The sequence below is a fragment of the Xyrauchen texanus genome, chromosome 31 (assembly GCF_025860055.1).
Source record: "Xyrauchen texanus isolate HMW12.3.18 chromosome 31, RBS_HiC_50CHRs, whole genome shotgun sequence".
NCBI lineage: Eukaryota > Metazoa > Chordata > Actinopteri > Cypriniformes > Catostomidae > Xyrauchen > Xyrauchen texanus.
The window spans coordinates 36863048-36875227 of NC_068306.1; the positions used below are offsets into that span (position 1 = coordinate 36863048).

The 12180-nt window shown below is 37.5% G+C and overlaps 1 protein-coding gene across 2 annotated transcripts in view; it reads left to right on the forward strand.

The window, feature by feature from the left end:
* The first annotated feature begins 200 nt into the window (after window positions 1-200).
* Window positions 201-12180, forward strand: part of LOC127624735 (gamma-aminobutyric acid receptor subunit alpha-1-like) — a 51108-nt gene continuing 39128 nt past the window's right edge. Inside the window, exons 1-3 of one of the 2 annotated variants that reach the window (XM_052099590.1) lie at window positions 201-491; window positions 2563-2663; window positions 11035-11141. In XM_052099590.1, the coding sequence (XP_051955550.1) occupies window positions 2584-2663; window positions 11035-11141 (187 nt within the window). In that variant the 5' untranslated portion in view covers window positions 201-491; window positions 2563-2583. Of the gene's footprint in view, window positions 492-883; window positions 1229-2562; window positions 2664-11034; window positions 11142-12180 lie in introns of those variants that run through there. The other variant, XM_052099589.1, reaches the window with a different exon arrangement.

Consider the following 12180-nt stretch of genomic DNA (forward strand, 5'->3'; position numbering starts at 1 on the left):
TTTATTGTTAAAACTGGTTTCACGCATACATCCACATGCACATGGATGTATGAACAATAAAGACGCTGCGGAGTTTGAAACGGGTCATCGATTCTGTCGCAAACATGTCACATCGGTGCCAGCGTCGCTTTCTAACACCCAACAGGCTGAATCGTCGCTCGTGTCCTCTAATAACGCCAGTGATTTCATAGAGCTGCGGTCTTTTCGTCGTTAATGTCACGTTTAAAACACCCTCGGGCTTTTAGTTTGTTTCCTCGCTACGCAAATGATCAGGCAAAACACACGGACTCGTTAAAGCCGCTCTGCAGATGCGCTGTAAGGACTGCGGATCTTCCTTAAGCCTTTGATTACACACACGCACGCACGCACGCGGGCAAAAAATACAATTATATTCAGAGCGGTGACTCAGTGAGAAGAGAGAGGTTTGCAAAGACGGGTTCAAGGTAATTTTTTTTTTGGAAGTAGCCTACTCGTCTCATCGGGATTTTTCGGTAAGGGATGCATGAATGGCACTCTAGTAGGATGTGTGCGCGTGCATGCACTGCGGTTTGGCTTGCGTAGTGTTGCATGCATGCATGAAATTGCTTTTTTATGTGGAAAGATCACGCAATTAATAGCACGTTACTTATGATTGGGATTGCTACGACTGCCATCGCAAAGCATCAAATGCAAAGCAACGCAATGGAAGAGATAGAGATCCGGGTAAAAATGTAAGAGGATTTGATGTTCCAGCCACTGAAAACGGATTAAGTCGACAGCAGTGCAAGTTAAATTGTGCTGCATATAAAAATGGGGCGGATTGGCATTTCGATGAGAGAGAGAGAGAGAGAGAGAGAGAGAGAGAGAGAGAGAGAGAGAGAGAGAGAGAGAGAGAAATTGGTGCCACCTTCCATTCTATAGTAGCCTCGTAAAATCGCCGTGGACTGAATGATTTAATATCGCATCCATCCAGTTTGCCCAGAGACACGGCACAATTGTTCTAGCTTTATTTAACGGGGACATCGGCGTTTCGAGTGGATTTGTTGTCGGTAGATGAGTAATTTGCGGTAAGCTGGACAGAGTTTCGATGAAGAGTGCGCGAGAGCTGCGCGCGCTCAGCAGCAGCAGCATCATCAGCACCAACCTCGAGCTCAAATCCAGCACAGCTCGCATCTCACAGCATCCTCTCCTCGCATACAAACAGGAAAAAAAAGACATTTGCAAAAAGTTTGAGGATCGACTTAACGCTGTAAGTGCATGGATCACTAAATGCGCGTGTTGTTTATATTGTAACATTGGGGGCTGAACCAGAACGGCAGATACCTCGGGTATTTCTAAGGGCTGGAGTACTTTTTTTTTATTTTGTTCTTTGCTGCATTGATGAAGATGCGTTAAACGCACGATGATTATGGCATGCGTGTTTTCATATAGGGCGAACTTGGAACATGACAGCGCGCAGTTTGCTTAATTACGCCAGCTGAATTACTGCTCGTGTTTAGAAACGATCCCGAGGTGCGCGAGAGTCAAATAGCCTACTCATTCAGACATGCAAACGCGAGCGTGGATGATATGGATTCTGCATGCATTGTATAATCCCTGAAGTGATGGAATTCTGCCCCGATCTGCATGCACATCACACTGTCGGAATCGAGAGCACTTCTGCGGGTGATCACGTTTTATACACGTAGCTGTAAATCATTCGCACGGTGTTTTATTCCGGATTGTTTGCGTAATGATTTGCATTTCCTACGGAGCCAAAGCACTGGTGTATATCATTGGTATATCTATTGAATAACACTCTGTTGATCTGGTACATAATCTTGTAATTTTTTTGTACTCAAAAACAATATCGCCTACTAAAAGAGGTAAGTGCGACTGCATATAGTGGAGATTTGCACGGAAAATCTCCTGGCTTTTTCATACGTCACAATGTCATGCCAAACTGTGATATTTATTTATAGTTCATCATGATCATGGATGTTATTGCTGTTTTATATCACTCCATACGCAAGCTATGAGGGTGCTTGGACCGCCTCAGAACAAAAATGAGTATTTCTAAAGATTAATGCATGGAGAAATGTAGTGATATTTTATCCAAGCTGACAGAATATTACACGTTTAAAGGGTTTCTGTTTGGGTGATTAAATGCGTTGCGTGCTGTATCTCAAATTACAGTGTTGTGATTCAACAAATCATTTAAGATATGTCTATGACATCCTAACACATCGCTAAAGTTACAGTTACCCTATCCTGTAGTCTGGGTGTTGGAGTTAGTTAAATGTGAATTGACTCTCAAGACCAAATACTTTTGACATTGTCTATTTAAATAATGAAGTTTTATTTTCCATACAAGGGTTGAGTACGTTCACATACTCGTACTGTATAAACAGCCGTATACCCCAAATCTTTATTCACCCCTCCTCCACCCAAAGCCACCTTTTCTCTCCATAGTTCCAGGAGGGGGAACGTTGAGCTTTGAACTAAGCTTGAGTCAAGCTTGTCCATTATCTTTTATCCACATAGCCTACCTCCAATAGATTCTATCGATTCTATGTATTAAGCCTTGCATTTTGTCTTGTTTAGTGAGGAGTCATTGTTTGGGGAATGATGTGGGGCGGAAGAGGAGCAGCCTGGCTGTGGATTTGGACCTGTTTACTGGTCGTTAATGTTCTGACTGGAATAAGGTAAGATACACATTGTTGGTACGTATTTCCATTGGATCTTGGAATGGAAAACAATCTATGCTTTTCACATAACTTCATTTTAATATTCAAATGATTTCAAAGTAGATGCTATGCTTATTACACTTTCATTAAGTTTTGCTCTTAAACTACATGAATTATTGCATGCTGTTCACTTATTAGTGATTGTTTTTATAGTATGCATTATACAGTATGTATATATATTTGTTAAGTGGTCATTATCCAGTATTGGATTTCTGTTCCCTATGTTCCCCACAGAATTATTCTGCAGAATGATTTTGTGTGGAATTATTTAATTGTATTCATAATAACAGAAAGTTTATGGTGAATGTTTCAATGATGCAGATTATTTACTTTTGCATTGGAAACTGATAATCTGGGTTGTAAAATAATCCTGATTGCAAACAGCAGTGTTTTGCCGGCTTCCCACCAGTTTCGTTTAGACAGGTGACAGTCAGCGTACTGCTGACATTCTTATGAATATTTAATAACATCTTGAAAAACGGCATCAGCATACAAGGTCTGGTTCATAAGCTGTGCTGCGTGACAGCAGAAGCCTCTGTTGCACTGGACAGCACGCATACTGCACTATTGCTGTTCAGATGACCTGTAGATGGGGTTGGTGTACAATGTTTAATCTGTTTGCTTTCCATTAGCATGTTGATTTTGCAGTATGTTATGCATCTGATCTGTACATCTTTTATATCCTTTCTCACCCCCCAACTACCAAATCTACCAAAATATGTTCTGAGTCAGCAGTGTTATAAATTATTCCTATGCATGCATGCTTTAGTATGTTTGCTTACATTTTTTGAGATATAAGCTCTTTTTCAAAACCTAATGAGCTGCCTTGCTGCTAGGCAGTTGGCTTTTAGGGCAGCATCCTAGGTGTCATGGAACCTCCTAAGTGACCGATTTTGAATGCTGTATATGGGGCACCGCACATATATCTCTCCAAAAGAGAGACTTGACTCGCTTGATTCCAAAAAGGTTTTAGGTAAACATGTTGCTACAGTAAAGCCTGGTCTCATGAAATTTACGTGAGCATTGAAACGTTTTTGCAAAACTGAAAGTACGTGCTTCATTACATGTTTGGCTGCAGTTTCCAAATGAAATGTCCTGCGGGAGGCGCCAAAACTGCATGAAATGAGGTTGTAATCAGACAAGGTTTTTATGGAGGTGTTAATTAGTCAAACATACGTCCCAAACCTAAAACTTTACCCTCAATTTAACCAATATAGTCCAAAAAGATAAATAAGTATTTAACAAAATAGATATACTTACCCTTCATCAACACCTAACCCTAACCAATAGTGTTTTAAAATGCAAATTCAAAATAAAAAAAGGAAAACACGAGCTAAATGAGTTAAAGCAACCATGTCATTTTCGCTTCTGTACTACTTTAACTTTCGTATGTCTTTGGCTTTGGATTGTCGCTGAGCTCAAAGTTCAACACTCCATCAGGTGAGCTACCAAGCACCTACCAAGGTGGGTCTGTGATACAAGTGTTAAATTATTATTCTTTTTTTTTTTCAAATCATGCGTTAAAGTAAAAATATTTTGGTATTTTATCATAGTGAGGGATGAGTAATTGAGTGAAAAATAAGCTTTTATAAGATTAAAATCAGCAATTGTACTCATGATTTGTGTAATGATTAATTCAATGCACAGTTGTTGTAGCGCCCCTAGTGTTCATTTCACAAGGAAACTGCAGTGAAACGTAGAAAGCACTTACAAGTCAGTTTGCAAAAATGTACATAGAGTAACGTTCATTCGATGAGACCAGGTTGCTACAGTATGCTACTGCCATGTTGGGTGGCACAAGAGGTGGGCTTCCAGGGCTTAAGCCCCAAATGTTTTAGGTAAAGCCATGTTTTATCATCATTTATGGATGTCAAAAGTAACAGTACTTCGGTAACAAGTCAATACTAAAATATAAATATATTTGAATATTTAGTAGCCTAATAGATGTAAGTAATTATACCTATCTTTCTACAGTATCAACAATAAAAAAACACTGTCTCTGTTCCAACATGCTGACTGATTCACGGTTGCTTTCTAGCACACACGAATGCATAAGCAAGAAGAGCGATCGACACTTGTTATTCATGTTTTTCTCAGCCTATTAAAAATTTCCCAAGCCACTATTTTTATTATGTTTTGCCATGTTTTTTACTATGAGCAATGTGTCTGGAGTCAATCCAACAGAAAATGCTTTCACGGACATTACACACAATTGCTCTACTTCTCACACAACATTATAACAATTTGAGACACATATTTGTTGTGCCAATCAGGGCTGCATTGGTAATCTGGCATACCGGGCATTTTCCCGGTGGGCCGACGCGTTTTGGGGCCGATCAGGGGCGGACTGGCCATCGGGAGAACCGGGAGGGCCACGAAACGGGCCGAATGGGCCACGATAAGCAATTTTCTATGTAAAATCTCGTGCCGATTTCTCTTCCCAGTCCACCCCTGGTGCCAAATATAATTCTTTTCCACACATTTCCCTAATCAGTTAGCTAGTCAAATTATAGTCTTATCACAGCATTACACACTGATTTCCAGAGTTGTAGAGATTATGTGGATGATTATTATTATAGTGATAAAGTAATATGTTATTAAGTAAATGTTACAGTACATGTTAGTGATATGTCTGGATTCTTGCACAAGTGGAAAAAGCTCTGGCTGCATACGGTTACCAAATTAAGTGGCATTAAAAGTTACTTTTGGCTACCTGTCATCACTACTGTTTCCTGCAGAACTTACAGAAGTGTATTGCCATTTTAGGTGCTATTCTCTCCAAAAGATGGTGCTATTTATCAGTTGATTCGATATAAAACACAACAACAACAATAACCGATTAATCCGAAAATTGGTAATATCGATAAAAAAACATTGGAACTGATCATCAGTCAATCTCTAATTAGGAGATAGCATAATTAACTCTCAAACACATACATCGGGTCTTTAGTGACCCGGGACCTCATTCCACCCTCTGTACGTCATCCATTTATTGAAGTTGTGCCCACACCTCTTATCTTTATCTTATAAATAGTATAAAACACACACGCAAAGCAAAAATTGCAAAAAATATATTTTGTGTAACTGCTAAATTAACAAAAGTGTATAGGGTCATGAACAAACCGAGATATGTAATAGTGTCTTTTTTATAATATTTTATCTGCCAAATATCAAACATTTATGATTATTATATATATATATATATATAAGTTTACTGTCACATACATGATATCTACTTTGTTTATTTCAAAATATATAAGTAATATATTCATACAAATTATTACTATATTACGTTGATTTTCTGTGCAAAAGTGTTGAATTATCAGTATCCAAAATACATGTGCACACACAATTTTTTGTATTACTCATGCTGTTTGTTGCTTAATGTGGTGCTGATGTGACAGCAATTGGCTTGATTTAAATTTGAAATTGCTATTTGATGAAGAAACAACATGGAAGTGAACTAGAGCAAGTTTAACACATGAACAGTATGATCTGGCGACACAGCACAATTGCCACAAATCAGATAATATTTGATGTTCAGTGTACAGTTATGAGAAGTGGAATTGTGGATCAGTAAGTGTCCGACAGTAGGCCAGGCTAACTGGCACAACGGTGCAGAACTAGAAACCAAGCGATTTCAAAATGTCCTGTCGCTTGTCACTGTTGGTTAGGACAACAACAAAAAAATGACATGGAACAGATACATTTTGTCACTTGTCACTTTATCGCATTACATCTGGTTAGGATGTTCTCAGGAGCACATCTATGATGCCTCAAAATGCCGCCTCCGTAGGCAGCTCACTAGATTCTGGAACGGAGCAGTAATTTTGGGTCAGGCTGACATTACCAGCATGCTGTAAGAGTTGTACAGGCAAGTATGCGTAATATATGAGACTTCATTTTCCTCTCCTGACCCCTTTTCCATGTCTCTCTTGGGTTTTGTGTGTCTCTTTGTGCAGATGGGGGAAGGGTGGAAGTATTCACATTTTATTTTTCTTCTGGTGGAATTTGTGCTAGATTTTTGTCAAATGTGTTCTTGCTGATAAAGGAAATCCTGCCAGAAAACATTAAGACTGATTGAAATAAACATAAATGAATGCTTTCCTTCCCAGCACTGGGGGACATATATCATCACAATTGCACTGAAATTCTATTCAACTGCAGTAGTTTTAATCTGTCTGTGTTGGTTTAGCAGGAGATTTGTAGATTGGGAGATTATGAGCAATAACCAAAGTGATCTCTTAAGTATTCCTTGGTATTCAAATGTGAAAGATGATTCTAGCACACAGACATTATTGGATGTTTTGATAGACACTGAAAGGTACAACATCAATGAATGGAACATTTCTACAACATAAACCACATTATATATGAACAACTTTAGAGATGTAAAAACCCCTTTGAGTTAACAGAATATTGAATTTGTGAAAATAATACAGTGATTTTATTGTATTTATAAAACAAAATATGAAATATGTTTAACAGCATATATTTAACATAGTTAAAGGGGTCATGGCATGAGGCATTGCATTTTCCTTGATCTTTTGACGTACAGTATAAGAGGTAATAAAAACATACTCTAAGTTTCAGAATGGCAGATTGGTGCTCATGTGTGAATGGAAGCAAAACAGTAACAAGACGGTAGTAGCTGCATGTGTGAAGTGTTTACAATGTGAAACGATGCAGTGCTAGAATAATTCAGTGAGTTGTTTACCAACAGACAACAAATAATAAACTGCCTTAGTCCTTATCTCATTAAATATTCACATGCTTTAAACAGTGGAAGTTTTGGCGACTATACAGTTGAGGGAAACTGTAATTTTTTTTAATGAAACTATGATGGCAATCACATTACTTGGATTTTTACTTTTACAGAAGAGATTTCCATTAGTCCCTTGAACGATTTTGCTTTAAAAAATTGGGCAAATAATTTCATCGACAAACCCATATTTCCAGCCTGATCTCATGAAATGTACATGACCATTGCAACGTTTTTGCAAAAATGAAACGAAAAGCACATTTTCTGAAGCAACCATGCCATTTTGTGTCGCTTCTATGGCACTTTCACTTTCATTCATCTTTGGCAGGACTCGGACAACGGCCAACGTGTCCAAAGTCCAACACTCTATCAGGTGAGCTTCCAAGCAAGCTCTTTATATAGGAATAAGTATGGATATGTAGACAGGTCTGTGATACAAGTGCTAAAATGTATCTTTTTTTCAAATCATGCATTAAAAGTGTTCTGATCGCATAACATAGCAGATTGTGAGTTTTGTGAGATTGTCAGATTGTGCCACAGTTGCTTTCAGCTTGCTCACTGGGGTTATTAAAACAATTATTATTGAATTACTTATTTTTAAACACGATTAACAATCTTATTTTATCTAATTACACAATGATGATTCATCGACATTATAGACATTGCAGTTTTATCGTCTGTTAATGCTGATCTTCTGTAAAGCTGCTTTGAAACAATGTTTGTTGTGAAAGGCACTATACAAATAAAATTGACTTGACTTGATTTGACTTGAGTAATAGAGTGAAAAAGACGTGTTTATAAAGTACTAATTGGCAAGTGTACTTGTAATTTTTGTGATAGTGAATAGAACGCACATTTGTTGTAGCACCTCTAATGTTCTTTTCAGCAGAGAAACTACAGTGAATTTAGAAAGTGGCATCTCTCCCTCACTGTCACCCCGCCCTCCGCCTTGTCACAGACACGTAAAAATCAATTTGCAAAAAATGTATATAGAATAGCATTCATTCTATGAGACCAGGTTGCATATTTCACTAGTTGTGTGGCAACCCTATTACTGCCCCCAATGGCTGAAGCTGGAAGTGTTATTAAGGTGAAGTGCCAAAATTAGGTTGTATTTTCAGTTGTAAATGACACAAAACAGCCAACAGGAATGCCTAAATTATAACCCTAACCCAAACCCCAACCCTAAACATAACTTTTAATGGAGGCAAAATAACATTTTACAGCAAAAATGCAATCTTTAAATTGCGCTCACCATTGTTTATGTGAATGTGATTACTATTTGGTTTCCATGGTACTAGAACCTGTGAATTGGTAAAGAGTTAAACGTTTTAACTGATGTAAACATGTGTGATGGGGATGGTGCTTGTTTGTAATTTGACAGAATGGAGGCACATGTTCATGTTGTTTTCCCACGTGATCATGTTGGTTAGGTTTCACACCCATAGCAAAATGTATACATCCAATCAGTGTTATTTACCATATAATAAAGGCAGAGGCTATTTGCACTAAGTGCAAATAGTGACAGATACTCTTTACACCCCTAACTTAATACTAACAGTATAGCAGCATCACTGCACCATGTTTATTGTATTTATTGAGAGTCCCAGAGACACCTTACACCAACCCCTACCCCTAAACCTAACCCTAACCTTCTCTTACAAAAATTAAACATGATTTTACTACAGTAACCATAGTTTCATCGTGGCATTTTGTAGTAAAATCATAGTAACCACAAAATTATACAGTATTACTATACCGACACCTTATTACTATAGTAAAATCAAAATCAACCTTTATTAATTTGTATGTATTAATAATATAAATATTAAAGGAAATAATACAAGAGGAGACAGGAGGGCGGGGGAAAAGTGACACGATTAGTTCATCCAAGCTTTCTGACCTAAAACACAAACAATGCATGTGTACTGTACTTTTTGAGCCAATACCTATGAATATGAATGCGATCTCCCTGCAAAAACAAATCCTATATATATAAGGTGTCTGAATGCAAAACAAATGTACATTTTTCTTTCTTTCAGATCCTACATTTTTAGATCCTAAACGCTTGATCTCTCTAATTTAGGTTCTCTCTTTTTCTGTCTTTCTCTCCCTCTCATCTCCACGGTCCCTGCTAAGTAATCGCGATGACCTCATCCTCTCCTTCAAATCTGTTTTCATGCCAAGCTTAGTTTTGCAACACCAAACAGTGTTTATTCAGTCCACGGTAGCAGTTATGGTACTCTACCTGCCAGCGAGAGAAGAATACCAATGATAATCAGAAAGCAAAGAATTACGTGACTGGTGATTGGTTTTAAAGGAGGAGAAATTGCAAATGCTTGTTTATAAAATAGCATTTTACACTATATGATTAAATCTCATTGTGCTCATAATCATTTCAAAATGTTTGTAGTTTTATCTTTATCTTTCTGCATCTGTCGCATGTCATTGACCAATCAGAGGTGACTTTTTAGCTTTTTACAAGTTAGTTCCCTTCAGAACAGTCTGAAATCTCTTCCTTTTCCCTATGTAGCGGCATGTGGTGTTAAGAGAATGAGTGATTTCATACACACCAAATTATACCCACAAATCAATTTATTTAGTCCACGTTATATTTGTGGTTAAGAAAAGAGGCAACAATTAACTTCAGTCAAAGGACGCACATATTTCTGAATAATTACATACAGTAGAAAGCCGAACTCAGCAGCTCTTCAACTCTTTTAATTTAAAGTGCATCATGTATGCTCCTCGTATTTTTCAAGATGGCTCATGTAATCTGAGACATTGTCTGTATTACAGTGGGTATTAATACAGAAACGGAAATTGAGAATTCATCTGCGTAATCAATGCATTAAAATTCCATTGTCAGATCAATATATCATGATACATCTATGCATTGTACACACCTAGTTAACAGAGTTCTATTAGTTGGCATTAGACATAGCATCTTTTTTACTGTCAATCAATATCAATACCATCAATATTACTGAACAGTTGCACCACTTTTCTGTGCATTATTGTTGCAGTGGTGAAGTGATGCTCTGTAGTTCCAGTGAAGTTTGCCAGTAGTCTTCTGTATCCTCAACAACCTAGCACTCAGATCTGACCATCAAGATTGGGAATTGCAGTGTGCAAATTGCATTAAGCAGTTTTTTGGACATATTTGCATTGTTACTTGACCTGCATAGTTCTGGTAATTCCAAAACTATGCATATTGCGTGTTCAAACGAATTACGCTATCAGCGGGCACAAGTCATTCCTAGAAAATGTTCCACTCTACATCCACACTTTTATTGCTTGTATCTAAAAGAGTTTTTTAGCTTTTTAATAATGCGTTGCTTCTGTGTATATCCACTTTGCCCCATAAGACGGAAGGATATGTGTTTATCTTCAGGCCATCACATTGCAAATACTCTTTAAACAGGCAGAGTGTTTCAGAGTTAGCCTGAGGAGGTTGTTGCTCCGATTTTACACATAAGAGTGTTGTGTTGTTCTAGCCACCCTTTGCTGCTGATTATTGCTTTTGTTGTGTTTTGAATAATGCATCATGTTGTTTTGCTTTGTCAGCTCCAGTCAGAAAGCAGATGAGCAGAAAGACAACACAACAGTTTTCACCAGGATTCTGGACAGTCTCCTTGATGGCTACGACAACCGTCTGAGGCCTGGGCTTGGAGGTAGGGACCAAAGTCCCTAATTTGTCCTCATTTTCTGTCTTATGGGAGATTTCCAAACATATATCTTCAAAAAGATCTAGTATACCCTCTGTTTTTATTTATTTGTAATTAAGCTGTCATGGATAGTCAAGGAAAAGCAGCCAACAAGTGATCAGCGTACAACTCCTTAAAACATGTTTTCAAAAGCATCTTAGGATGCACCTCATGAAGTTGAAAGAATGACCAGAGTGTGCAGATCCAACATAGTTTTATGACAACTCATAATAATTTGTCTGAGATGCGAAATCGTATGAAAAGGTAACATAGAGACCAACTAATATGCAAAAAGAATTTCAAATCGATAAAATACAGGAATGTTATTGAATAAATCCAACACTTCATTTAAAAAAGGAAACGTCTGTGAATAAATTTGGTTACTCATTCCATATTCCTGTACATTAACCTGTAATATGCTTCTCTTGTCTCATTCTTTTGTTTGTGGTTAGGGATGCCATGATTGTATGGTTTTACTATCAACCACGATTAAAATTGTCACAGTTAATTTAACCATAAGAATTTATAATCTAAGGTTAAAAAACGTGAAATACTTTCTCTACATGTGGCAAAAATGTTATATATAATAGATAAATATATAATATAAACATAATTTTTTGTAAGATTGTATAGGCCTAAATGCAAAAACTCTTGTGCCTGTCTGGGTACTGGAGCTGTTGCTATAGTTACTGATGGTGTCTGTGTGATGCTTTAATGGTCAGGTGTCGTGAACTGAACGTGAACTTTCAATTCATGTGAAACTGGGGCTAAAACACACAAACTGCAAAATGTAACAGAGGAATTTGGTCTACCAGACTCGTATCCATCAAAACAGCAACTTATATCAGCTGTAAGGGTGCATATAAATTGTTTGCAAGAAGATGGCGGATTTAAAACAACAGACAGAAGTCATAGAAAGAAATGCATCTAACAAATGGGACAGGATGCTCCACTAGTCGTCCAACAAACTAGTAAGTTTAATATTTTTAGCTGTGGTGATGTTAAA